This window comes from Brachypodium distachyon, chromosome 1, assembly GCF_000005505.3.
Source record: "Brachypodium distachyon strain Bd21 chromosome 1, Brachypodium_distachyon_v3.0, whole genome shotgun sequence".
NCBI lineage: Eukaryota > Viridiplantae > Streptophyta > Magnoliopsida > Poales > Poaceae > Brachypodium > Brachypodium distachyon.
Genome location: NC_016131.3, coordinates 65,799,175 through 65,825,331, shown reverse-complemented (window position 1 = coordinate 65,825,331; position 26,157 = coordinate 65,799,175). Strand labels below are relative to the sequence as shown.

The window sequence follows — 26,157 nt, the reverse complement described above, 5'->3', positions numbered from 1 at the left end:
GGAAGCTTTCACAAATTCAACAGACGCTTGGCCAGTTGCCATAAGCAACGAACATTCCAATTCCAAAAACAAAAAGCAAAGACAAGTTTCTACTCATCATGGAAGAACACTTGCCCAGAAAATATAGCGAATCCCTCCTTAGCAGGACCCGGTATGGAAACTGAAAAAAACAAGAAACAACACGTACGTTCTGCACCCTAATAAACGAAGAGAAAGAAATAACATGTTTATGGTACAACATTGAAATTTTGGCAATTAATGTCTTAGTTCTGAGATTACTCAAGAGTATAATTCAAAATAAGATAGTGATGCAAATGTAAGCCTAATAACGGCAACACAAACTATAAATCATCATGATTATCGGATCTCCAAGTTTAGTTTGCATGTAATTTACAAATATTTTCCTTTTAAAACAAATTGTTTGTTGATGCTGCCGGATCATAAGCGTGCATGCTTGATGCAATGTCGATACATTAAAAGCCATTGCTAGAGCGGTGCGACAAAAAAGGCTTAGAGAGACCGCTCCTTTTTCCTCTGATGCACACCGGAGAGAGGAGTGGACAAAGCTCAGATGACAATGTAAGCCAACACAAGTTCAAATGATAGGAAGGAGGAAAATGAAGTGAGAATAAGTTGCGTTTTCTATGCATCATGGACGTCTCCGAGGGACATATGTAGTCTTTTTTCTAGGCTGAGGCACATACGTAGTCACAACCTCATTTTCCCACATGGATAAATAAACAACCAATTAAACACAACTGTTACTTACATGATATGAAATAGAAACGATGCAGTCCCACATTTCCACCTTACTCTCCTTGCCCCTCAGCGTGCCCTCGTGTCGCAACGATAATCTGTTGTGTCTCATGTCGCAATAATAATATGATGTTTTGTCGAGAAGGTTAGTAAGGTGACAACGTTGGTGTAGGTTGAATTCATGATGACATAATAAGAAAGTGGTCAAATGCTATACACGTGAATTTATCACAATTACAATTATGAGAGCTCAACCAGATTTATAATAGTGGGATTCGCAAATTTATACTCCCTCCATTCCTAAATTCTTGCTGTGGTCTTAGTTCAAATTTGAACTAAAATGACGATAAGTACTTAGAAACAGAGGGAGTAGTACTTAACAATCTGTGTTCAAATTGTGTAGGGTATGTGCATGTGTACTAATCAGAAAATGAGCACGAACCTCAACCTAATATTGATATTGCGGATTTGAGATCCTGTGCCATATGTCATGTGAGCACCCCAATCTTTGTACTCAATACATACCGCTAGTTTATTATTCCCTCCGTTTCATAATTTTTGTCTCAAATTTGTCCAAAAAAGGATGTATCTATTCCTAAAAAGTGTCTAGATACATGTAATATTTCAACAAGAATTATGGAACGGAGAGAGTACTTATTACTGATTTTAAAGGTTCTTAAAAAAAACACTCTTAAAAAACTCTACTCAATTATGTGTCTAAAAAGAAAATAATAAGATCTTTCGTCACCCTGAACCTCATAATAATTTGTTTGATTTCTTTTCATATATATATATATATAATCAAATCTATATACACTCACTCCTCACTCAAAACTCTCCTATAATGAGGGGTGGAGAGTTTTTGTCATCCCGTACCTTCCCTCTTCCTTCTTCCGACCTATCTCTCTTATAGTCGAGCTGCCACCGTACCGTACCACTCCCCAAACCTCTCCTCCCCTCTCCCCGCCGTCCCTTGTCAGCCGCGTCGACGCCGTCGCACTTCCTCTTCTACCTCATCGCAACATCGCGTTCCTAATATGTCCGCCCCGTTCGAGGTCCACGGCAGCAACCTTCTACGGCCCATCATGCACTGTTGCAGGTATCTCCTCCTCTCGTTCGTCGCTGCTACGTGGTGGCACTGTCCGGCGCTAGGCCCAGCAGCTGGTGCTCATGTATCTGCGTGTCATGTTTCCTTCATTTCCTCCCGACGTCCCCTTCTCCTAGCAAAGGTGAGGTTAAAGATATCAAATCCTCCCTTGTGTTAGTGTAACTCCATGGACAACTAGACCAGACCAGATCAGGTCTCGCAGGCTCGCTCAGTGGCTCGTCTTCCTCCTCGCGCCAGCGCCGCCACCGCTGCCGAGCGCCCCAGCCCCCTAGCTCGTCTTCTCCAGCGCAGGTTGATCTCCCCTCTCTCTCCCGACCGTTTCTCCTCCCATCACCCCACGAACGGATTCCGCCCTTTAGCTCCCCGTTTCATCTTCCCTAATTCATAACTGAGGCGAAAATCAAGGTGGGGCGGCCCCCCTACCTTGCCCTACCGGGTCCTCCGCCGGTGACCCAGCGCTGCTAGATCCGGCCCTGATTTGGATCCTGATTGCTTTTGATTTCCTTTTGTACAACTCAGGTAGGATCCCGGGATCCGTAAGATAGACCTTGCTGCGGCTACGGAGAATGTGATTGGAAGCAACCGCTGGTTCAATCAGAAATGGCTACACCTGGGAGCAGTACTGGTGGTGGCGGCAGCAGCACCAGGGCGGCGAATGGCGCAGTTGCCATCAGTGCTGCTGCGACGGCGGCCGGCTCAGCCGACGCCAGATTCCACTCTCAACCACCACATCAGGATAGGGTATATATGCTTACTTGTTCTTGTGCACGCAATCAGTTAAGCTTTAGCTGCTCTTTTGCGCTGCTTGCTTTAGGCATGTGTACGAGTACCTGCAATTGTTAGGCCGTGACGAAATAGAAGGGCACAGCATCTGCGTACTAAGTACGAACTGTACCGACCACTAGATGCTGCAACTTGCAACTGGGGCATCTTTACCACAACGATTATGCTTTAGTACTAACTGCTTGCTCTCTGGTTATGCATAACATGCTCAATTGATTGATCTTCTTGGTGTTGGTCCATGCTGAATTGCATGCATTTTACACTCATTCAGTTATTTTGTGAAGACCCCATACCTTGTCCTGCTACAGAATCACCTGGAGTATGTTGCTCTCTTACTCGTTTCATAGATATTGTAGGTTTAACTGATGGACTTACTCTTATTCATATTTTGTCTATAGTCGAGGTTAGGGGCAAAGTTGCTTTCCACTTTGGAAAGCCCTTGCTATATGGTAGAAGCACAGAACCTGATAAGCTTTTCATGCTAGGATCTTTCCATGTTAAGATTTTTCTGATTCTTGTAGGAGACGTGCTGTGCTGACTGATGGTACCACATTTTATATGTTCGACGTGATAGCATTTAATGCATATGCAATTTCAGTCCAATTTTGTCTGCATGGTTAATGATGAAGCAGTGGTGTTTTCTTTCTGGCCAGGGTTTAATAGTCACGTTCGATTTCTTCGTCTACCAATCTAGTACATTGTCTTTTAAGCACTAAACTAGTTCTTGGTTCGTGTGTGGACTGTGGAGTCAATTTTGTGTATCTTTATCAACAATTACAACGGTGGATTTTATCTCTGTTACTCGCACTAATACATACATGTTTCTCTGTGCTTAACAGCAGAGTAGATGGGCTGGCTGTTTTTCTGGCTTGTCATGTTTTGGATCGCAGAAGGGTGGAAAACGTATAGTTCCTGCAGCACGCATGCCTGATGGGAATGCATCAACTAACCGTGGAAATGCTCTCCAATCTGGTGGCAATTCCAACCAAAATGGGGCTCTGAATTTATCTCTTCTTGCTCCACCATCCTCGCCAGCATCCTTCTCAAACTCTGCCCTTCCTTCTACTGCCCAGTCACCTAACTGCTTCTTGTCAATATCTGCAAACTCTCCTGGTGGCCCGACCTCTAATATGTTCGCTGTTGGACCATATGCCAACGAACCTCAACTTGTCTCACCTCCAACAGCCTTTTCAACTTACACAACTGAGCCCTCCACAGCGCCACTGACCCCTCCTCCTGAACTAGCTCATGCAACCACCCCATCCTCTCCAGATGTTCCATATGCTCGATTTCTTTCATCATCTATGGGTCTTAAAACTGCAGGCAAGGAGCACAACATGCATTACTTATCAACAGCATATTCTGGTGGTTCAGGACTCCAGGGATCTTATCCGCTTTACCCAGGAAGCCCTTCTAGCAGTCTCATATCACCTGCCTCAGCAACTCCAAGGACCGGTCTTTCCTCACCTATCCCCGAGCAAGATGTTCCTACTGCACACTGGAAGATATCTAGGTCCGCCTGTGACACACCATATTCCATTGCTTCACCCATCCCTGAGCAAGAGGTTCCTACTGCACAGTGGAAGACTTCCAGATCTGCTTGCGACACACCGTATTCCAGGACATCACCATCCAATATTTTTGGGCTTGATTCAGCTGCCCCTAGAAACTGCCTGCTGGATAGCAATTTTTTCCGTCCAGCTGCATCTGCGCAGTTTTACCTGGATCAGGCTCAGCAGACATTCCCGTATAATGGTGGGCGACTCAGTGTCTCAAGGGATAAGCAAGATGCTGATGAGGTTGAAGCATACAGAGCATCTTTTGGCTTCAGTGCGGACGAGATTGTTACAACTCAACATTATGCAGAAATACCAGATACACTTGATGATGGATTCAGTATATCCCCATTTGGAAACAGTGCCCCTGCTGCGGAGGTGTCTCCATTTAATGATCTTCCTAATGAGGCTCAGAAGGTGGATAAATCACTCTTGAATGCAAAAGCGATCACAAGCCCAAAGAAATCAGCTGACCAGCTTTCCAGTGGCACTCCACAAAAAGTACTGCACCTGGATATATTCAAAGGTAAATGTCCTGACTTTTAACCCCAATCATTCTGTGCATTCCGTAACTTAAACTGTTCTACTTTGAAATCTGAACTCAACTGTCTTGCATCAGGTACACCCAAAATTTTGACTTGACAGTTCCGTAATGCTATATTGATGTCGTGTTTATGTTTCTGCAATCTTACTGTGTTCTACCCCTTTTATCGCAGGAACGAAAGGGGGACACTTGTCTGATGATGACGGGATTGCGAAGGATTGTCATCCTTTCAGGAAGTCAAGGGATGAAATATCTCTAAAACCAATAGAAGTCAGAAAGAAAAGTCCGCCTGGGCAGGCATGCTCAGATGCAGAAATCGAGTACAGAAGGGCGAGGAGCTTGAGAGAAGCCAACAGTGTTCTGTCATGGCGCAGTACACTCGCGAGGCAGCTACAGTAATGATGTACTAATATGCAGGACAAATTCCAGTGTTTCCTTTAGCCTAGCGTGCATCGATTCGCGCTGTTAGAAGTAATCCGTAGTCGAAGAGTAGCATGTACCACATATATATCTGGGGATTATACTGCCAGATTGTGTTCTCTGGATATGTGATGACCAGCCTGTATTCTGTTTAAAATTCCATATTCCTCTTTTGTAGACACTCTCTAATCGTTTAGCTGAGCAATGAAATGAAAGGGCGCTGGAGCACAGGTTGCTCCCAGTCTGCTTGAATACTTTTTTTTTTGGACGAAACAACATGGGCGTGCCATCTATATATCAGAGGGCTTGGATACTTTTGAGTTGTGACGAGAAAAGGAGAAAAGTGATCCGTTCATCGGCTACATTGTGCTGCTACGATTCTTCCTCGACATGGTAGAGCTCTCGACATTGGAATACAACTGAGATCTAGCGGATTTCTAGGAGGTTGCGTGGTTCTAGTCGATAAAATATTCATTCTCTTTGCATGCTCATCTATGACAAGGGCAACACCTCTAGCTGAACCTAGCAAATTTGAATAAAGAATGACAAGGGCAACACCTCTAGCTGAACCTAGCAAATTTGAATAAAGAATTATAGCCTCTCCGTACAAAAAAGATGTCTTTGACAAAATTTAAACGCATCTATACACTAAGTCATGTCTAAATCCATCCAAATTTTGACAAACTTGAGACATTTTTTGTTGGACGGAGGAAGTACTGCTTTGTTGTTTGTTGGGTGACACCAAGAGATGCTAAGAAAAATGCATACGTTGCATCGTTTGTTGATTTCTTTTAGAACCTCTCTACATGTCAGTTTCTTAGAACCACCACGCTGAACATGCTCTCGTTCCTCCTGTGGGCGTTGGTTCTTCAACCACTGATCGATGGAACAAAACCTTTTCTAAATCAGCGACAGAACATGAGACGCGGCGCCAGGAATCCAGATTGTGCCATTGCTTTTTTATTGAATTCATGTCGACAGCTGAGAACCGCAACCACATCCAATTTACACGAGGCGAGCAGGATTACGACGACTTCACGACGATGACTCAGGCAAGCAGGATTAAGAGAGCCCGCGTGGCCTGCGACCACCGCGAGCGAACCCTTGCGCACGTCGACCGCGAAGCCTTTGGCCAGTCGCCTGGTTCTGGATCTTCCTCACTGCTGCGCGTTGCGCACCTCCACCGCGCACTGCGACTTGAAGAGCGGCGTCAGGGACGCTGGCTCCGCGACCGGGGTCGGCAGCGCCGGGTGCCGCCACCCCCCGGCCGCGCTGGGTGCGGGTGCGGGGGACGACGCCGGCGTCGGCGTCGGCATAGCCGGGTGTCGCCACCCACCGCTGGGCGCGGGCGCGGGCGTCTTCGACTTCTCGTCTGACTGGCCACGGCGCTCCCCGTTGCTGCCCGCGCCGTGCCGGGTCGCGCTCGTCCCCTCGGCCTGGCCCTCCCTCCTGCTGCTGCTCCCGCCCTGGTCCGCCTCCCACGCCGGCGCCGGCGACATGACGAGCGGCGAAAGGAGCGGGATCGGCGTCCTCCCGTCCCCGCTCCACGCGGCGGCGGGGGACGCCGCGGGGGCGCCCGCCGGGCCGGCCGGCTGCTCCAGGTTCAGCGACGCGGGCGCCTTCTTCTGGAGCCGGCTCGGCGGCCGCTTCTTGCAGCCGCTGCCGCCTAGCACCTCGCCGGAGCTGGACGACGAGAGCTTCATCTCCATCGGCGCGTAGCGTGCGTACCTGGACTTGGCTGGCAGGCAGCTGGTTGGCTTAACCGTGGTGCGCGGCCGTCCTCTTCTTCCTCTTCTACTGCTCTCTCACGTGATCCTGGATTCGTGATCCGTGCATGCGGGGCGCGTGGAAGGATATAAAAGGACGGCGCGTGACGAAGGGACGGCCGGGTTTGGAGGAGGCGAGGCGCGTGGACGGTGGGGAGGGATTGGTGCGCGGGCCGCGGCCGGGGTTGTTCCAATCCGTGGGTGTAACGTTTGTTCGTTCATTTTAACCGCGGTGCAACGGGTCCCGGGACGGTTTTGGATTCTCTTTTGTTTTTTGACTACAGCTTCTCTTTTGTGTTTATTAAAGTGTTGGAGCCGTCGGATCCTATCGAAATACGTCCACAGAGATTGAGTCGTTGGAAAAATCGAGTCGTTATCCACTGAACGCAGCGGAACCTGTTTCTGACTTAACTTTTTTTATAGCAACCTGTTCTGACTTACTCCGTGGTTTCAAAGAAAAAAGGAAGAAACGAATATCTCCCTCGATACGCCGCACGTCCACTACCATGTGATGATGTGAGCTTCGCCAACGGGTGGAAATCACAACTTCAGACAGAATCTTTTGCAAGCGGTACTTCATGGAATTGAAAATCAGTCCAAGTGTATTGCTTCGGTGCTTTTATTTTAAAGCCCAAAGGACAACTTTATTAGTTACTCCCTTCTGTGTCATAATTCTTGTCTCAAATTTAATCAAAAGTGGATGTATCTATTTTTAAAAAGTGTCTAGATACATGTAATATTTCGACAAGAATTATGGAACGGAGTGAGTACTAAAGAGAGTTACATCTCTGACTAGGATATAAACTATACGACATGTTTTTGATATTGAGAAATCTTTTGTTTTTTAAGTTAGAGACCAGTCGACATGCTTAGCAATCGGACCTTAATCAACAATAGCAAGTTGGAGATGAAAAAATGAGAATGATCCTCAGATTTTAATCAAACGGTTCTGAAACGCTGAGATTTAAGACTCATTTAAAAAAAATCAGAAGACTTAGAAATAGCGACATTTTGGGCAGGGTTCAAAAACAACATGAATGAAACCTCCCGTCACTCCACCAGGCTCTTCACAGGTTATCGGTTGAATTGCCACCGTCTGCACCGTTTCAATCACGTTGAGGCCGAGCGCCTAGATTACGTGTTTTTATATAAGTCTAGATATTTTTCTTTTGGAGGGTACTAGCACGGAAAGGTAGGCCGTGGCTTTCCGGCGTTTACAGGGCCGTACCCGAAATATCCTGGTCTGTACCTCACTAGATAGGCCGGGCAGCTCAGCAACGGCCCGTCGTCGTCCCGGCCCACGATGCCTAGGCGTGGAGGTGGCCACCTCCTCCCCCGCACGATCCTGTCCGTCTCCTTCCTCTCTTATCCGCTTCCTCTTCCCAGTACGGCCGCACCCCCCTCCCCGCGCTCCCGCTCCTCCGCCATGCGTTCCACGCTAGCTAGTAACATCTCCCTCAGCGAAGAGACCTAGCTAGGCAAGGCGAGGCCGCATTTGCAGCTCAATTAGGGGCGATGTCGTGTCTCGCGCCGCAGTTCAAGTGGCCCCGTTCCCCCCGAGCGGCGGTGTCCAGGGAGACCGGTGCCGCCGGCTGCGGCAGCTTCCGACCAGGGAGGGTACACTGCGCGGTGTCCTCCGCAGCCGTCGTCGAGGCCGAGCGCTTGGAATCCTTCGCCGCCGGGGCGACGCGCCTCGTGTACGACGGTGCCGTCGGGCCTCCTCCTCTCCCGGTAACGTCTATTTACGGGCAATCAGGATGATTTGGATTTCGGAGTGGGCAATATACGTGCTGAAATATGTTTTTTATTCCTCGTTTGTTTGCTGCATCGAATGTTGGAACCAGGGAGATTTTGGGGAGGCGCTTCTCAACCAAGAGGCCGTGGTGGCGGCCGCAGCCGCAGAGGCCGTAGCATTAGCTCGAGCAGCCGCAGAGGTAGCCGGAGAAGTTGCCCGGATGGCGCAGACTGACCAGTACCGGCCAGACATCGACAGCCATGACGCGGTGGACAACTACTTGACGAGAGAGATTCTTCGCACCGAGGCGAGATCGTCGGGGGCCGCTCCGTATGCCGATGTCGCTTTGCTGGACGATGCTGGGTTTGTCAGTATCTTCAGCGACGAATCCGAGTCAGACGAGGAGGAACAGGGCGCCCCGGCCGTGGCTGTCAAGTCGGCGCGTCAGTTCGAGCGAAGAGCTCGGAGGGTGAGGGCGGCGATGAAGGCTGCTAAATCCTTGAGTGCTCGGTGGCCCGTGACGGGCTCCTCGAGGAAGAAGAGGGTGAAGGGCTGCCGGAATCCATTGGGCTGCTTCTACAAGATGTCTGCACGGAGGCTTCTGACGGCGAAACAAGAAGTTGAGCTGTCAGAAGGTATTCAGGTAAAGACTTATACAATGTGAAGGGCGTGTGTGATTTTGTCATATGTTGTCCGGAACACATATCAATTCTTACAGCTATCTGAGTCAGCTTGTTACGTGTGGTTGCCATGGACTGATCACGCAGGATTTTCTGAAGTTGGAGGCTATCCAAAAGGAGGTTGCACACTACAACGGCGGTGAACCAACCTTCACTCAGTGGGCTGCAGCAGCTGGCACTGATGAGAACACTTTGCGGAAACGTCTCAGCTATGGAATTTACTGCAAGAACATGATGGTCAAATCTAATGTTCGACTTGTAATCTCAATCGCCAAAGAGTTTGAAGGCCCTGGGACGGAATTTTCTGATCTTATTCAGGTATTTTTCTGTACTTTTCGACAAACAAGCACTCCAGTATGAAACTCTAATGAGTTTTCAGAAGGAAATGTTTGTGATTATATTCACGAGTTGCATTTCAATCTGCCTCCAATGCAGGAAGGAATGCAGGGCCTTATAAGGGGTGCTGAAAAGTTTGATGCTTCGAAGGGTTTTAGATTCTCTACATATTCTCATTGGTGGATCAAGCAAGCAATACGCAAGTCTGTTCTAGAACAAACACAAATAATTCGCTTGCCGGTATGTCCTCTTTGTCCTTGTGTTTTCACCACTTGAATTTCTTTGTATTGATGTTTACACATTTGGCAATTAGAAGTGATGATGATACATACATACCATACCATCATGTGATAGTGAAGTGTGTTTCCATCTATTACATCTTTGGGGCAAGGCAGGAGCTAAGTCTGTAATTTAATTCCAGGAGATTAGACCCATGTCGTTTATTCCTTGGCCTCGGCCACAACTTCTACTTAAGTAATGAAATCAGCAAACCCTTTACCTGAAAAAAAAGTGTGTGAACTTCAAGGTTAGGACAACAGGCCTAGCATGCAATCTCGTAAGAACATAAATTTCATATGTGTGTTGATTGATGATGTATATACTTAGGTAGTAGAGATTGTATTTACAAGTAACTGGTGATCAAATCAGCAAAATGAAAAACACTGAATCAATAAATGAACAGACTGATGCGTGATGTTGCATCAGGGTCTTTCTGAAACCAATGCCTTTTCTTCTTCTTTCGACTTAAAAACCAATGCGATTTCAAAGGTGCTGGCACGAGCCCGATATGGCAGTATTGATATCAAATTGAGATGGCTGTCCCCTGATACCTAAATCATTGTTGCATGCCGTTCAATTTGTAGACACACATGGCTGAAGCAAGTTCTCGAGTGAAGGAATGCCGGCGGCGACTCCGCCGGCAGCTGAATAGACTACCCACCAACGAAGAAATCGCATCGGACACCGGCTTGACAACGAGACGGGTCGAAGCAGCAATGTCCCTCCCAAGATACAGTGTGTCCCTTTCGGGCAAGGTCGGGTGCACAGACGTAACATACCAGGTATGCTTCCTTTGCTCTGCAAACCACGTTATGAATGCACATCAAACTATCAAACATCGTAATGTGGTTACTGAATCTGAATGGCGGTATTTAACTTTGTTTATCACAGGAGATCATGCCGGACAAGAGCACTGAGACAGCCGAGGAGACACTGCACAGATGGTTCATGAAGAAAGACGTCGACACAGCGCTCGACAGCCTGAGCCCTCGGGAGAGGGAGGTGATCAGATACAGGTTCGGGATGGACGACGGTAGGATGAGGACCCTGCACAATATCGGGGAGCTGATGGGGGTGAGCAGAGAGAGGATCCGGCAGATCGAGATGGCCGCGTTCCGGAAGCTGAGGAGCAAGAAGAAGGTTACGTCGCTGCAGCAGTACCTGGAGCCGGCGGAGAGCTGGTAGCCGTGCTGCGCGCATTGCGATCATTTTTTGGAGGACTATATTAACGTGTACGATTCACTCTTGAGCCTCTTGTACACTCGTGTAGTACAGTATATAAATGTGTAAAGGAAACAAAATCAGTTTTTTCAACCTAATACTCCATTCCACACAATTGGTTGTGCGTGTCTACTTTGGTTCAAGTCGTTTTGAAAAAGTTTGTTTGGAATGAATTTTCTCTTCTTTATGCTGGGGTTTTGTTGTGATTTTCTTGATTGGGTGCAACATGTGAAAATGCACATTTTTTGAAAATTTTAAATATACCATTTAAAAAGCACACAATTAAAATTATAAAAAAACAGTATTCCCTAACAAGAATTTAGGAACGGAGGAAGTATCAGGAAGACCATATTGTACACCTGTGCAAAGTTTCAACTTAAAATACGACTCTATGAAAACTTAAAATTGACTATGAACAGCTTGACGTAATACTCATTGACATGTTTCCGTTTTTCATCTACGCATTGTGTTTACTGCGAGGTGATTGAAAATTCGAAACAGGAAAAAGAATAAGATAAATCTGGCCATCTAAAACTCTAAAGCAGCATCGAGGAGATAAAAAACAGCACGGCCGTGTCCCGTTGCACCAACGGGGGGGCGTCCGGGGGAAGCACGCCGCCAGCAAAGGCACAGCTAAACCCTCAACAAAAACGCGAAGCGGGGGCCAGAAGATAGGGAAGAAACCCTTACCCAGGACCAGGAAGAGGAAAGCCTCGCCCCCCTCCTCCTCCTCCTCCTCCTCTTCCCCTCCAATCCGAGGCAGCAAATGGCGCTCACCTCCCAGAGCCTCTTCTTCTCCCCGTTGCCGGCCGGGCCTTCCCGGCGCGGCCGGGGGCGCGCCGTCACCATGTCCGCCGCCGCCTCACACAACTCGCAACCCCGAAACCACCCCTTTGCCGTCTCATCCTCTACCCCCAAATCCGAATCCAAGACATCCAAAACCACCCTCGCCCTTGGGTCCGCCATAGCCGCCGCCGCCTCGGGTGCTTTCCTCCTCGCCTCATCCAGTGGCTTTGGGGGTGGCTCCGGGGGTCCCCTCGGCGGGGGAGGCGGATGGGGCGGCGGGGGTGGTGGGGCTGGCGGTGGCGCTGGTGGCGGCGGCGGCGGGAGCTTCTGGTCGCGGATCTTCTCCGCTGGCGCGGCGAATGCCGACGAGAAGTCGTCAGGCGATTGGGACCCGCATGGGCTCCCGGCCAACATCACGGTGCCGCTCTCGAAGCTGAGCGGGCTGAAGAGGTACAAGTTGTCGGAGCTCAAGTTCTTCGACCGTGCTGCGCCTGCTGGCAGCGGCGGCACGGAGGCAGGGCCGGAGGATTCCTTCTTCGAGATGGTTACCCTGCAGCCAGGAGGCGTGTACACCAAGTCACAGCTGCTGAAAGAACTTGAGACACTAGTATCCTGCGGCATGTTCGAGCGGGTTGACCTAGAGGGGAAGGCCAAACCTGATGGCACCCTTGGCCTCACAGTGTCCTTCGTTGAGAGTGTATGGAGTGCAGCTAAGCAGTTCAAGTGCATCAATGTTGGGCTTATGGCGCAGTCAGGCCAGGCCGACTTCGATCAGGACATGACAGAGAGGGAGAAGATGGACTACCTTCGGAAGCAGGAACGTGATTACCAGCAGCGTGTCCGTGGCGCTATGCCATGCATATTGCCAGAATCTGTGCGAGGGGAGGTCCTGGCAATGATGAAAAAACAGGAGAAGGTGAGTGCCAGGATGCTACAGAAGATCAGGGATCACGTCCAGAAATGGTACCACAATGAGGGGTTTGTATGCGCCCAGGTGGTTAATTTTGGAAACCTTAACACCAGTGAGGTTGTGTGTGAGGTTGTCGAGGGAGATATAACCAAAGTGGAGTACCAGTTCCAGGATAAGCTCGGAAATTTTGTGGAAGGGAATACCCAAATTCCTATCATAGACCGGGAGCTGCCCCAACAGGTATGCTGCATACCCCTAACTACCAAGGACAACACGAGGGAACAATTTTGTTAGCAATACAATGATGTTCTCTTATCAATTAACATGTTAAAGCTTAGCTTATAGTTATAGTGATTTCTGTGACATTTTATTTTGGCCAGTAAACTAACATTAGCCTGTAGTGATGTTTCTAACATTCAAATTTTACCGACGAACTCTGCTATGATTGGTTTTATTACTATTATTATTTTGTTAGTAGTAGTCCCACTATCCTTTGAGTTTGGGATAATATTGGGTTCATTCACAGTTGGAAACCTTCTTTTAGTGCTTCCATGTAATCTTACTAACGAGTTAGTTAGTTAGCTAGGAGAATAGCAGCCCATATCGTAACCCTTTCATGGCATATGGTTTGATGATTGTCACCATGAAAGAGCCTCAACTTGTACCTTCCGCTACACACTTAATGCTACTGTTAGAACGTAGAAGCTGGTCTGCTTGTGCAGGTCTTTGAGAAAAACAAAGGTTTTCTTACGCTGACTGTGATTTTCAATTTCATCATTATTCTTCGATGCTCATTGTGCTGATATGAATATTCCTAGTGCAATGTCCGTTATTGTTTCTGGGACTTCAGCATTTAACTTGTACTTACACTGCTCTGTTACAGCTTCGACCTGGTCACATCTTTAACATTGGAGCAGGGAAACAAGCTCTGAAGAATATAAATTCGCTTGCTTTGTTCTCCAATATAGAAGTGAATCCACGCCCTGATGAGACAAAAGAAGGTGGTATTGTTGTTGAAATTAAGCTTAAGGAATTAGATCCAAAGTCAGCTGAAGTAAGCACAGAGTGGAGTATTGTTCCTGGGCGCCAAGGCAGACCCACTCTGGTAATGTACCTACTGATAGTGCAACCTTCTATTCTTTGCGAAATCTATATTTAAAGTTGCTTGACACACCATTGTAATCCTGTTGTGCAACCTTGTATCTGATGGCAAATTTCTCTAGGCATCCATCCAACCTGGAGGAACTGTGTCATTTGAGCACCGCAACATCTATGGTCTTAACAGATCTATTGTCGGTTCTGTTACATCCAGCAACCTGCTCAATCCTCAGGTTAGTTGTTACTACGTCATTTGTGTCCATAGTTTTTCTTTGTTTTGCTTTTCATTACTATTAGATCAGTTGTTTGGTTCTATGTACTTGTAAGAGGAATGGGTTTTCCACAAATCAGAAAGTGAGTCCAGCATGTCATTCTTGATCCAATGTTTATCTGTTTCTTTCATTACACTGTCATCTCGGAATTGTACATTTGTTATTTGTAGATGTTTACATTTCCAATTGGTAAATCCTTATACATAATTTACCTTTTATTGCCCACTACAAATACAACATAAAAGAACTAAACAACGGTGCATGCTGTATTTGCTTGGTAAAGTGTAATTGTTGATGTGTAAGACAAACTGCAGGTTTGGCAGCATCATCAGGAAGCATTGGTTCGTTTCATTTTGGTGATATTTTATGCTTTGTTTAGATAACCTAGAATTTATCTAGCATTACTTTCTGAGATGTTTTATCACTTTCGATTTTGTTGTTTTTCCATACGCATGTGCTTACCATGTTTTTTGGGGGTCTTTTAGGATGATCTTTCATTCAAACTTGAATACGTCCACCCTTACTTGGACGGTGTGGAAGACCGTAATAAAAACCGCACCTTCAAAACTAGCTGCTTCAACACCAGGAAATTGAGTCCTGTCTTCGTTGCTGGGCCCAATATGGATGAAGCTCCGCCTGTCTGGATTGATCGAGTTGGATTTAAAGCCAACATAACCGAGGTTGAACAAATTGCTATTGCCTTGTACATCTTCTTTTCTTATAAACTATTCTTAAAATGCCTCTAACACGAGGAAAACATAATTCTGGATTTCAGAGCTTCACACGGCAGAGCAAATTCACATATGGCCTCGTGGTGGAAGAGATTACAACACGCGATGAAACTAATAGTATATGTACACATGGTTCTCGAGCAATGCCTAGTGGGGGCTTGAGCATGGATGGGCCTCCCACAACCCTTAGTGGTACTGGTGTAGATCGGATGGCATTTCTACAAGCAAATATAACTCGAGACAATACAGAGTTTGTAAATGGTGCAGTTATTGGCGACAGATGTATTTTCCAGGTATGCTGATCTGTACCCTTAATTTTCTGAAAACACGGAGTAATTATTCCTAGACGGCTCTAGATAAGGTTCAAGCCCTACACTTAACTGTGTGGAAAGGACCAGGACCTCTCTATATGATTGATCTTTTGCTTCATGGGTTCACTTGGAGACTTCCACACGGTGCATTACATTTAAGCTTTAGGCACACTCAATGAATGTTTTTTTAGTATCATATATGTTTAATGGCACAGATAATGAGTTTTTTTGAGCTAATGTTATAATATGTTTACAAGCCTAATTCCTTTGGAAATTTCCTTGTTGACTGCAGTTGGATCAAGGTCTTGGCATCGGAAGCAAGAACCCGCTCTTCAACCGTCATCAGCTTACGTTGACAAAGTTTATTAATTTAAATAATCAAGAGAAAGGTGTTGGCAAGCCGCTGCCAGCTGTATTGGTTCTTCATGGTCATTTTGCAGGTTGTGTAGGAGATCTGCCAAGTTATGATGCATTTACACTTGGAGGACCTTACTCGGTTAGGGGCTATGGTATGGGTGAACTTGGTGCTTCTAGGAATGTTCTTGAGGTGAGTACTACAGAGCTTGGAATTTATTCTGATGCATCAATTTCATCACCAATTATGATGTGTTCGTGAGTTGCTGCTTTTCTTCTGATTTATCTCATTGCATCGAACAATTTGAAATAACTGACAGTAGGATATTACTTACTTTTGTGCAACATATTGTGGTCTTTGCTGTGCTGGTACCTCATTTTTATGTGCCTTTTAATCCTGGCAGGTTGCTAGTGAGGTGCGCATACCTGTGAAGAACACATATGTATATGGATTTGTGGAACATGGCACCGACCTTGGGAGTTCCAAAGATGTGAAAGGGAACCCTACTGAGTTCTTCCGACGTGTTGGTCATGGATCTTCTTATGGTGTTGGCGTCAAGCTTGGCTTGGTAAGAGGAGAGTACATTGTAGATCACAACGCTGGGGCTGGAACCATTTTCTTCAGATTTGGTGAGAGATTCTAAATGCATTCATACTGCCATCGAGAAAGGCTCAGATCTTCAAGACGGGATAAATAATGCAATACTTGGGCCTCCAGTCTCAGAATCAGATGTGCCTTCCGTGTGAATCCTTGTTGGTTTCAACTGGAGAAGGGACTTATGTTCTGCTGAAATAATGAAGTTTTGATTTTGCTTTTTTTTATGGGGAAGAGAGTAGTGCCAGAGGATGAGTGTTTAGCTTGTAGGAAGTAAGGTGTCTTTCAGAGCTTCAAGCTTGTTAAATAGGTGAATGCTCAGCTCCGTGTTGTTAACCAATGTTTCGACAAGGCTTTTGTCATAGTCAATTTGTTTCCCTGTTAACACTTCTTTCAGTTGGTTGGCTAAATTGTCACTGCAGTTTTGTTCCATTCTCGGATTATACAAATATAAGGCATCCAAATTATGGTGGTGATCCTTGTTTGGCTGAACTACTTCCTCCATTTCGGTATACAAGGCTCATCTTTAAGATCCTGCAATTTCAATACGTAAGGCCATTGTCTTCTCTCATTAATTCATCGAAACCAGCGAATGCATGTTAAGAAAATTAGTTACATGCTCCGATCCATATTGTTGCAGCTTTGTTTGGTCCCACACTTTTTTACTGTACCTTACCCAAAAAAGAGGTAGTTTATGGGGACATGTGTGTCGATTTGGTCTGAAATTTTATAACACAATAAAATTATACTGATGTCGTCATTTTCATGACCATTTTGACGTTAGTACAGTACTGTATCGCGGATCAACGTTAGCTTCACAAGAAAAAGGTATACTGCGCCACTGCGGTGTGCTTGTAAGCCCTGTACACGTCGCTGCTTCAAATGCGCGGAACAACCAGCTCGTGGATGAAGCAGCTCATGAGCTCTTCTCGGCAAGGCTACCACGGCCTCGCTCTCCGCCTCTTCTTCACCCGCCTCAGCCTCCAGGCCAGCATCCGCGGGACCGTAGACCCCTACCCTGCGGCCGTGCCCACCGCCCTCCGGGCCTGCGCGCACCTGGCCGACGCTGCCTCCGGCCGCCTCATCCACGCGCTCGTGCAGACACGCCCCGCCCTCGCCTCGGACGAAGTCGTCTCCACTGCCCTCCTCGACATGTACGCCAAGTGCGGCCTCGTTTATAGCGCCCGGAAGGTGTTCGACGAAATGCCGGTCAGGGACCTCGTCGTCTGGAACGCGCTGCTCGCGGGCTACGCGCGGCACGGGCTTCCGGAGCACGCACTAGCACTCGCTGTCAAAATGCGTGGCCTCGGCTTGAATCCCGATCTAGTTACTTGGAATGCTGCCGTGTCGGGTTTCGCGATGGCTGGCGATGACGGAATGGCCAGCGATTTGGTCTGCGCCATGCAAGAGGACGGGTTGCAGCCGGATGTGGTCACATGGACATCGCTTGTCTCCGGCTCCGTGCTAAACTTTCAGTACGGCAGAGCGCGCACGCTATTCAAGGGGATGGTGGCCGGTGGCGCCCGTGTCCGGCCAAGCTCGGCCACGATTAGCAGCATCCTGCCAGCATTTGCCACTGTCGGTGACATGAAGCACGGGAAGGAAATCCACGGTTACGCGGTTGTGACCGGTGTCGAACAGGAGCTCACGGTGAGAAGCTCTCTCATCGATATGTACACCAAGTGCGGACTTGTACACGAAGCGCGGCACTTGTTTGACAATATGGCAGAGAGGAGTACGGTGACATGGAACTCCATGATATTCGGGCTCGCGAATTATGGCCACTGCGGGGAAGCTGTCGGTCTCTTCGACTGGATGCTGCGCGAGGGAGCAAAGCCGGACCACCTGACGTTCACCGCCGTTCTGACGGCTTGCAGCTATGGTGGCATGGTCGAGAAGGGGAAAGGCTTGTACCGAGTCATGCAAGAGGAATATGGCATGGAGCCGAGGCTGGAGCACTACGCTTGCATGGTTCATTTGCTGGGCCGAGCCGGGAGGCTCGCCGAGGCGCATGTTTTCATCAAAGCGATGCCCGTAGAGCCGGATCGCTTCGTCTGGGGGGCCTTGCTTGGAGCCTGCCGGAGCCATGGGAACGTTGAGCTTGCGGAGATGGCGGCATCCCGCCTGCTGACAGTCGAGCCGGGTAACGCAGCGAGTTACCTGCTTCTCTCGGGTGCACTGGCGAGTGCTGGCAAGCAAACCGACGTTTTCAAGATCAAAAGGTTGGTGAAGAGACGGCGGCTAAAGAGGCTTGACGGCTGCAGCTGGTTAGAGACTTCTTAAGATGCAGAGATTGCCACAACGCTACCGTCAGAGACGAACAGAAACCAGAGATCATGGCGTTGGGGTTCTTGGGAAGTACAGCAGGAGCAAATTCGTCATTGTGCTCGGGTTAGTACATTTACACCGTCCTCTCCTCGCATATGTACGTGTGTACAGGATGGTTTTTGTGCAACTTTAGGTAATATCAGTTCAAATTAGATTGAAGTACTGCCAAAGTTTAGACAGAAATACGCCACACATTTACAACTACATACTCAAGCATCCGATCATACATGGCGTTGCAAATTGCACAATATACATAACACGAAACAGCCACATCACTTACATTTCCTTCCTGAAACTGGGATATTATTTACTTACTAGTCTCGGAATAACAAACAACAAACATGATAGAGCTACTAGCACTGACATAACTATACAAAGGACAGTAAACTCCCAGTCTCCTTTTCATGTGGTCGCCGCGGTTCAGTGATCAGTTACTCAGTGAGTTGCCTGGTGCGGGACCTAAGAGCATCATCATTCCTCCCACAGTTCCACTTACTGGCTCTGATCTCTCATCAGGAGGTGCCCTGCCTACTGATTGTCGGCGCAGTGGCTCAAAGAACCTACCTGCCACATCAGGAGGTTGCTCGAAAGATTCCTCCCCAGGCAAAACAAGGAGCCCTTCCTGCTGAAGTGTAGATGGTTCATGGTAGCATGCAATCCACAATGAGTCCACAAGTTGTCTCTCCTCTCGTGCAGCATCCAGATCTTCAGGAGCCATCATCCTTATGCTTTGTATACGTCTCCATAGAAGACGTCGAAGCCTGTCCTGGTCTGCTAGTAAACTTCTATTTCCTAGAGTTGTGTCCCTTGCAAGCTCAAGCAGGCCTCCTAATGCTGCTTCTCGAACACCAGAGTCATTGCTGGATACCAAAGTCATCATGACACGGGGGAAACCTAGCTGTGCAAATACCGAGCAATCGGAATGGCTTTCACTGAGCAGATAATGAGTCAGGTTCAGTGCTTTCCTGGCAGAGAACATGCATGTCAGTCACACTCACAAGCATTCTAGGAAGTAGCAACTCATCTGCCAAATACTCATGCCAAATCAGTATTACCTCTGAAACCTGGCACTCTCTGAGCTCAATGCATCTCTCAGTCCTGCATATCCATTGGCTAGACGAAATGCAGCAACTCCAGGTTTGTTGTTCCGGATCAAGGCTGAACATGAAAGGAGGCATTGTCAAACAGCAGAGCTTAATAGAGAGAAAGATACATTACTCTTACCATCTTCAGAGAAGATAAGAAGATAACTTACATGATAGCGCACCAAGAGCTTTTATGCGAGCAGTGAGATCAGGATCTGATATGAAGTTAGATAAGAGGGGCTCAAAACCACTAGCTTCCATGACCAGCTGCTGACTAGTTGGATTGTTCTGAACAACTGTTGTTACCACATCTGCCGCTTTAGCTCGGATACGAGCATTAGAATTCCTGAGGTACTTGATAACCGGAACCAAGCCACCAACAGAATGCAGATCTAACACACCAGAGACCAAAAGTAGATCAACACACAGTGATTAAGTCATAACAAACAATTCACACGCACAGTACATTAGTTGATGCTCTTGTTCGAGATTTCAGACTTATTACTGCCTTACTGGAACTAATTCGTTAGTCAAACAAGATTGGAACCAGTATCTTTTTTTCCCCTTAACACAGCTCCCCTTGGAAGTTGGTTGTAATAGCAGCATAGTGGAAGGGGGGAGCTGAGAATTCACCTGAAGATCAATGTTTATTGCCAATAACCACTACAGATGCCTCCATCCATTTGTTTAGCCACCACAACAGAAACTATATGTTTCTTTGAATCATCCAACGTTGTGAATGTTTACAGTTAGGCACCAGTAATGTATGCCTTCAATTGCTACCTTGTTTTCCTACAGATGGAATTGCAGATTCAACTCGAAGGTAATCAATTTGAGTTGATGTACATAGAAATGCAATAGTAATGCTAATACATGTGCAGAAACCTTAGTGCACCCAATATTTTACTCATGATGGAGAAGTTGTACTGAAGACTCACATAACTGAGACGAGGTAGTGGTGGATTTGGGGGCTTCAACTGTTTAGACTACTATTATGCTGAGCAAGGAGATAGCTTGAAACAAAGTGCGGAGGAGATTTCATAACACTGTTGGACCATGACAACACTATTAGCAATGCATAGGAAAAGATGATGGCGTTCAAAAACATACCATTCGCTATGTCGATAGACTCCACATGTACCTGTAGCTCAGCCAGCAAACCTGCAATGGTCAATGGAACGGACATCAGTAATCAAGTAAGCAAACGAAATATCGTCGTGCCATTATTTAATCAAGTAAGCAAACGAAATATCGTCGTGCCAGTATTTAATCAAGTAGGCAAACGAAATATCGTCGTGCCAGTATTACCCGGGCGACATTACTTGCAAAGACAAACCCCTATGGAGATCAGAATGATGGGCTGGACAAACCTTATGGAGATCAGAATGATGGGCTGGAAGACAAAAGGTTTACCCCCGGCGAGCTCAGTAGCTTGAGCGAATTGGGATAACAATGGCTGTTCAGAGTGCCAAAAACATTCCTCACAACTATGGCATACTATATTTCATCGGAAGTGTCCGTAACCATCCTTACTCCCTAGTGTTCCCAAGGGCGGGTAAAAATTACTCGTCCAACCGTCCACTGTCCTTGGTTTATCATCACAATTGAAATTCAATCACTTGAATCCACTCTAATACCACAATCGACCGCCTTCCCTCACTCTTAATACCATCCTTGCTCCCTAGTTGAACCGTACCTTCGATGTCGTCAGGAGTTATGCCCTGCGCCTCCAGGACGGAGGGCGGGGTGCTCATGAGCAGCGCGATCTCCCTCATGCGGCTCACCACGTCGGCCGCCATGTGCCGCTCCACCGCCTCCGCCAGCCACATCCGCTCCTCCTCGCTGCACATAGCACACGAAGTCCAGAAACCACCACCAGCACCCGATTCATCAGCCCGTTAGCCCAAATGGAAACAGCAGAACACGGCCGAGAAATAGACTCCATCTCCCCTTTCCTGGGGTCCTGCTCACCTGATGGCGCGAGAAGGCCGCGCGCCGTCGATGTAGGAGAGGCTCCATTTGAGCAGCCTCGCCCAGCTCAGACGATCCCCGGCCATCCCGACCTCTCCTCCCGATCCCACGGAATGCGGACCTCGCTCCTCGAAAGCGGTGATGGGTGCGATGCGGTGCGGCGCTGCGATCGGTTGTTCGCTTCTTTCTTCCAGTGAGTTCGTTTCCGAGTCACGACAGGGAAGAAAGAGGGCGAGCCGAACTGGCAAATGCAGATAGGCCAGGCCACGTCACAGCGGTCGAGCCGAACTGCCACCGTGGCCTCCTCCGTTCTGATCGTTCTCTCGATGGGGATCGATATCTCTAGAATTCTCTAGGCCTCTCGGGCCCACGTCGGGCCGGGCCTCCGGCCCATACTGGTCCGCACGGGCCCGTTCTACGCCGGATTGGCCCATCCATTACCCGTTCGTTCCGACCGTTCATTTCACCTCCCTTCCCTTCCCTTGCTGGCGCGAGGGACGGGATAATGGCGGCAGCGTGCTCCCTCTCGCTCCTCCTACCCCTCGCGCCACCAGCAATACCCGCGCCGGCGCTCTTCTTCTCGAGATCTGCTGCTTCTCGCCGTGCTTGGAATGCCGGGGGAGGATGCGGAGGCGCCACGGGACGCTTGCGCCTCACGAGGCTGCGCCCTGCTGCCGCCGTCGCCGAAGAAGTGGAGCAGACCGAGGCCATGATGAGGGTGGCTGCCGACGACGAAAGCATCACCGCTACCGTAGTTTCCGCGCTGCTCACCATCGCGTTCGTCGGTCTCTCGCTCCTCACCATCGGGGTGTGTAACGCGTTTGGTCTCTGTCAAATCATTTCGTGTCTCTTGGGTAACGAATAGCGAATTGCACAGCCGTTTGCTGATAGTGTCGTTTTGGGGTGGTCGGTGCTGGTCTTGTGAACATTTTTCCCTGGTTCCTGGTTTTTCTGGCAATGCAGGTGATTTATCTGGGGGTGCAGGACTTCTTGCAGAAGAGGGAGAGCGAGAAGTTTGCGAGGGAAGAGGAAGAGAGGCAGAAAGAGGAGGCGAGGAAGAAGAGGGCCAAGGCGAGGGGAAAGAAAAGAAATCGGCAATGACTGGTTCTTCAGTAACCCCAATGTGATCATTGATGGCTGGTTCTTCTGTAACCCCAATGTGAGCAATTCTGCCGTAACTTCTTGAATAATAGCATCAACGTAATATACTTCATCTAATCTTTAAAACCTGATGTTTTGAACGTCTTCACAAAGTAACTTTGACCATCAGTTTTTGTCAGATATAATGATATAGCCTAAAAACATTCTAGTATTATGGAAGTATTTTTTTAGACAAATATATACATGACTTTCACATATCCAATCTATGGTTAAAATTTTAAAAGTTTGGCCAAAGATATGTTGGAACTCTAGTATTATGGAAGTATTTTTTTTAGACAAATATATACATGACTTTCACATATCCAATCAATGGTTAAAATTTTAAAAGTTTGGCCAAAGATATGTTGGAACTTCAAGTTCTTCAAGACTGTAGGGAGTACAACATTGGAAGAAATTTAATGTGTCTGGTTGCTCTGTAACCCCAATGCTAGCAATTTAGTTTCTATTTTTTCAGTTATTTTAAGGGTTGATGGCATAGTTTGCTTATCTTTCTGAATTTCGGAAGGCTTACTAGCAAAGTGAACGGTAGTATTATTTACTCCTCAAGTGCTTCTAAAGTGCTCATGAGTATACTAAATTGCAATGACATTCTCATCACATATACTAGAGCACTACTTACATTATGCTTATACGCACGTTCACAGACACATATGTGTTTCGCTTATGATGATTATCTTGCGACAAGGAGAAAGTGTGCAGGCGTCAACAATGTCAATGCTTACAGTTCTGTACAACATCACTTTAACCACCCAATCCTCTTAGATTCTGAGAATCGTTCACAAATGGAACGATGAAGTCGATACCAATTGATATATCTTTTTGTTCTCGAACCTGTGTCATTTTCGTTAGAAGAAGCGCCGAGACGGTGAAACCAATTGACAAATCTCAACAAACCAACTAAACTTGCATAGAACACATGTAGGCCTCTCTTTTCTTTGTGCCTTTCTAGTACTCCCTCCGATCCATAAAAAGTGTCGTCCACTTTTTATGGATCGGAGGGAGTATAAAGAGGGATGTAGAAACACGGGAACATAGCAGGTGCTACCCCCCTCTCAGAACGTGATGATATTGGTTATTAACTCCCAAAAAATACTGACAATGTGACATAAAACGAATTTACAAACACAGTGCCGTACCTAAATCCGATCTACAAATTGAGATACCAAAAAGACAAACAATGTTGCAAGGAGTAGCTGAAAATGAAAGGAGAAAAAAAGATAAACATAAATCTACTATTAGTAGAATGATTTTATTCTTGAATGTCCATCGTGTTTGCACTAGAGTCTATGCAGGATGCTTGATTATATAGTGGCATATGTGACAGAAGTTTTTAAAAAAAATCAATGATCATTTGCATCGGTTTTGGAGGGTGGTAGCATGGAAGCACCATAATTGGTAGCGCTGGATATGTTCCCAAACACAACATTGTTAATTTGACCTTCGACAAACTACATTGTTAATTTGACCTCAATTTTTTTCAATTATCATTTGTATTGTTTTTTGTTAATTGGATTCTAGCCTAATCATAGTCATGTTTACCTCTTGAAGTCGGATTACATAGTTAACCGCACCGCATACTTCTGTATCTACACCTAGCCTCATCATACTCCCTTTTTTCAACTGTGTTCTTCACGTGATCCTTGTAAATTCCATTGTGCATTCACTGATTGTAATTTCGGTTGTTCGTTCACTGACAGTGTTCCTTTTGGTACTAATGCAGAAATCTTCGGCATATGATTTTTGTGCTGGTTTTATGTCACTCTGAAGTGTGACATATCCTTTTCTTGTATTGGTTCTGTTCAAGTTAGCTTCAATCCATGTCGTTTCTTTGGTTCTGTGACAGTAAATTATCTCTCACTAGTTTTGTACTACAAATGCACGGTAAATTATCTCTCACTTGAGTTTGCTCTTCAACATACTACACTTGAATACAAATATAATGGCATGTTTTGGTCGCATTAAGTTTTTGCTGGGCCCTTCCTACCAGCAGTCTTCCGTGCTGAAAGGAGGTACGGTTCTGCTGTCAAGGCCAGTCAACAGTTAGTGGTTTTCATGCTGAAAAGTTTGCACAGTCCCAAATACTAAGACTCAAATCAAGACCGAAGCACTAAGCATCAACTCAGCCTCCGCCCAACAAAAGATGTCTCAAGTTTGTCAAAATTTAGATGTATCTAGACATGATTTAGTGTATAAATGCATTCAAATTTGGTCAAAATTGAGACATCCTTTGTTGGATGGAGTGAGTACATGATTTTAGTTTTTCGAGATATTTGTTGCTTCTGTGGCGAGGCTGGATTAGGATAGTTAGGCCGTGACCTTTCGAACGTGAACCTTGAAAGAGACAGCTGTATCTATGTCCGTTGGGGGTTGCTTTCTTCTGGAAGTAGAAAACCTTGACCCGTCCATTCGGAAATGTCAAATGTGCCATGCATATAGAGGCTCTACTTGCCAAAAGCTAGCAATGAACCGGTTGCTGATTGCTGCCTTTGCTGGGGTCATGCTTGCATGGACATGTGGCTTCGGCGTAGCCTGGTATGTAGTTGAAGAATGCGGAGAAATATCATAAGTCTGGATGTTGGATGGAAGCAATATTTTTCTAGACAAAGCATCTTATTAGGTAATTCTGATGTAATGTGTGAATTGTGACAACTCTTCTAACTCAGCCTTAGATAAGCACATGAACAGAACCCATGTATATACTGGATGTGTTGAGAATTGAAATGCCATTTTTGTTAGTAGATTAATGCCAGTGGCCGCAAGGTATGGGGAGGAAGCTTCTTGTCAGCCCTCTCCCTCTTGTCTTCAGCAGCAGACATGGAGTAGTGTAGCATGTCATGACTTGATGAACAAACATGAAAGCATCTGAAGTTTCTTTGTTGGTTCTGTGGATCTCACCCTCTCTCCTGAGTCCTGACATGGACTTGAGCTCAAGTCAAGCTTCCCGTGAATTTCGACATCTGTCCAGTTGGTGCCATGGAGGCAGTATAATGGTCGGTAGGACCACTAGCAACAGCTGTTCTTTATTAATGGTTATTATTTCTCCCTTTAATTTTCCTAGTGAGTGGTTAAGAAATTGAGGCGATTGCAGCAGGAAACCTTTGACCCCCGGCAATCTACTGCTGAGGCGGTGACTAAAATTTTCTTGTAGTACTAGTAGAAACTGGAAAGAGAGGAAAGTGGGAAGTTGTTGCTGTAATGGTGACCACCAGCAAAAGCAGATGTAGCGTGAATAACTGAATCGTCTTTGGTCTGGGAGACAAAACATAGGCCAGCCATACCATGGCCAACGGCGTGTAAAGTTTACCAGAAAGGCAGGGAGAAGGAATCAGAGAGGGGAGTCGATCGAAAAAGAGAACTTGTGTTCCTTCCTT

General features: G+C 46.8%; 7 protein-coding genes across 8 annotated transcripts; 5 read left to right on the top strand and 2 right to left on the bottom strand.

The window, feature by feature from the left end:
• The first annotated feature begins 1,820 nt into the window (after window positions 1-1,820).
• Window positions 1,821-5,425, top strand: LOC100835456 (uncharacterized protein At1g76660). Of its 2 annotated transcripts, none has more exons than XM_010230509.3 (4): window positions 1,821-2,155; window positions 2,384-2,605; window positions 3,490-4,729; window positions 4,920-5,425. In XM_010230509.3, the coding sequence occupies exons 2-4, from the start codon at window positions 2,465-2,467 to the stop codon at window positions 5,144-5,146; spliced, it is 1,608 nt and encodes a 535-aa protein (XP_010228811.1). In that variant the 5' UTR covers window positions 1,821-2,155; window positions 2,384-2,464; the 3' UTR covers window positions 5,147-5,425. The 2 variants fall into 2 exon arrangements, with proteins under 2 accessions (XP_010228811.1, XP_003558251.1); XM_003558203.4 differs by having other exon boundaries at window positions 1,826-2,155; window positions 3,487-4,729.
• Window positions 5,426-5,919: 494 nt separating this feature from the next.
• On the bottom strand, window positions 5,920-7,112 carry LOC100833851 (translation initiation factor IF-2). The gene has a single exon (XM_003561737.4). It carries the CDS (start codon window positions 6,874-6,876, stop codon window positions 6,325-6,327), a length of 552 nt encoding a protein of 183 aa, XP_003561785.1. The 5' UTR covers window positions 6,877-7,112; the 3' UTR covers window positions 5,920-6,324.
• Window positions 7,113-8,280: 1,168 nt separating this feature from the next.
• Window positions 8,281-11,316, top strand: LOC100835147 (RNA polymerase sigma factor sigB). Its single transcript, XM_003558202.4, has 6 exons — window positions 8,281-8,664; window positions 8,778-9,311; window positions 9,436-9,666; window positions 9,784-9,924; window positions 10,548-10,745; window positions 10,855-11,316. The coding sequence occupies exons 1-6, from the start codon at window positions 8,449-8,451 to the stop codon at window positions 11,146-11,148; spliced, it is 1,614 nt and encodes a 537-aa protein (XP_003558250.1). The 5' UTR covers window positions 8,281-8,448; the 3' UTR covers window positions 11,149-11,316.
• A 519-nt stretch (window positions 11,317-11,835) lies between these two features.
• On the top strand, window positions 11,836-16,733 carry LOC100834839 (protein TOC75, chloroplastic). Its single transcript, XM_003558201.4, has 7 exons — window positions 11,836-13,120; window positions 13,764-13,985; window positions 14,104-14,211; window positions 14,736-14,930; window positions 15,026-15,274; window positions 15,585-15,839; window positions 16,051-16,733. Exons 1-7 carry the CDS (start codon window positions 11,951-11,953, stop codon window positions 16,288-16,290), a joined length of 2,439 nt encoding a protein of 812 aa, XP_003558249.1. The 5' UTR covers window positions 11,836-11,950; the 3' UTR covers window positions 16,291-16,733.
• Window positions 16,734-17,048: 315 nt separating this feature from the next.
• LOC100833543 (pentatricopeptide repeat-containing protein At5g59600) lies at window positions 17,049-18,844 on the top strand. Its single transcript, XM_014899884.2, has one exon. It carries the CDS (start codon window positions 17,124-17,126, stop codon window positions 18,522-18,524), a length of 1,401 nt encoding a protein of 466 aa, XP_014755370.1. The 5' UTR covers window positions 17,049-17,123; the 3' UTR covers window positions 18,525-18,844.
• Window positions 18,741-21,892, bottom strand: LOC100834539. The gene is made up of 6 exons (XM_003558200.4): window positions 21,626-21,892; window positions 21,351-21,496; window positions 20,765-20,815; window positions 19,825-20,046; window positions 19,625-19,727; window positions 18,741-19,534 (listed from the first exon to the last, which is right to left on the bottom strand). The coding sequence occupies exons 1-6, from the start codon at window positions 21,709-21,711 to the stop codon at window positions 18,997-18,999; spliced, it is 1,146 nt and encodes a 381-aa protein (XP_003558248.1). The 5' UTR covers window positions 21,712-21,892; the 3' UTR covers window positions 18,741-18,996.
• A 178-nt stretch (window positions 21,893-22,070) lies between these two features.
• On the top strand, window positions 22,071-24,744 carry LOC106866111. The gene is made up of 3 exons (XM_014898813.2): window positions 22,071-22,433; window positions 22,589-22,784; window positions 24,507-24,744. The coding sequence occupies exons 1-2, from the start codon at window positions 22,131-22,133 to the stop codon at window positions 22,724-22,726; spliced, it is 441 nt and encodes a 146-aa protein (XP_014754299.1). The 5' UTR covers window positions 22,071-22,130; the 3' UTR covers window positions 22,727-22,784; window positions 24,507-24,744.
• The last annotated feature ends 1,413 nt before the right edge of the window (window positions 24,745-26,157 follow it).

Coding starts and splice junctions, on each gene's coding strand:
- LOC100835456 (XM_003558203.4), top strand. CDS start 2,465: ATGGCTACACCTGGGAGCAGTACTGGTGGTGGCGGCAGCAGCACCAGG. Junction 2,606..3,486: donor AACCACCACATCAGGATAGG/GTATATATGCTT, acceptor TGTGCTTAACAG/CAGAGTAGATGGGCTGGCTG. Junction 4,730..4,919: donor GCACCTGGATATATTCAAAG/GTAAATGTCCTG, acceptor CTTTTATCGCAG/GAACGAAAGGGGGACACTTG.
- LOC100833851 (XM_003561737.4), bottom strand. CDS start 6,876: ATGGAGATGAAGCTCTCGTCGTCCAGCTCCGGCGAGGTGCTAGGCGGC.
- LOC100835147 (XM_003558202.4), top strand. CDS start 8,449: ATGTCGTGTCTCGCGCCGCAGTTCAAGTGGCCCCGTTCCCCCCGAGCG. Junction 9,312..9,435: donor AGCTGTCAGAAGGTATTCAG/GTAAAGACTTAT, acceptor CTGATCACGCAG/GATTTTCTGAAGTTGGAGGC. Junction 9,925..10,547: donor CACAAATAATTCGCTTGCCG/GTATGTCCTCTT, acceptor TTCAATTTGTAG/ACACACATGGCTGAAGCAAG.
- LOC100834839 (XM_003558201.4), top strand. CDS start 11,951: ATGGCGCTCACCTCCCAGAGCCTCTTCTTCTCCCCGTTGCCGGCCGGG. Junction 13,121..13,763: donor ACCGGGAGCTGCCCCAACAG/GTATGCTGCATA, acceptor GCTCTGTTACAG/CTTCGACCTGGTCACATCTT. Junction 15,275..15,584: donor GCGACAGATGTATTTTCCAG/GTATGCTGATCT, acceptor TGTTGACTGCAG/TTGGATCAAGGTCTTGGCAT.
- LOC100833543 (XM_014899884.2), top strand. CDS start 17,124: ATGCGCGGAACAACCAGCTCGTGGATGAAGCAGCTCATGAGCTCTTCT.
- LOC100834539 (XM_003558200.4), bottom strand. CDS start 21,711: ATGGCCGGGGATCGTCTGAGCTGGGCGAGGCTGCTCAAATGGAGCCTC. Junction 21,497..21,625: donor CGGCCTTCTCGCGCCATCAG/GTGAGCAGGACC, acceptor TGCTATGTGCAG/CGAGGAGGAGCGGATGTGGC. Junction 20,816..21,350: donor AACTCCTGACGACATCGAAG/GTACGGTTCAAC, acceptor TGACCATTGCAG/GTTTGCTGGCTGAGCTACAG.
- LOC106866111 (XM_014898813.2), top strand. CDS start 22,131: ATGGCGGCAGCGTGCTCCCTCTCGCTCCTCCTACCCCTCGCGCCACCA. Junction 22,434..22,588: donor TCTCGCTCCTCACCATCGGG/GTGTGTAACGCG, acceptor CTGGCAATGCAG/GTGATTTATCTGGGGGTGCA.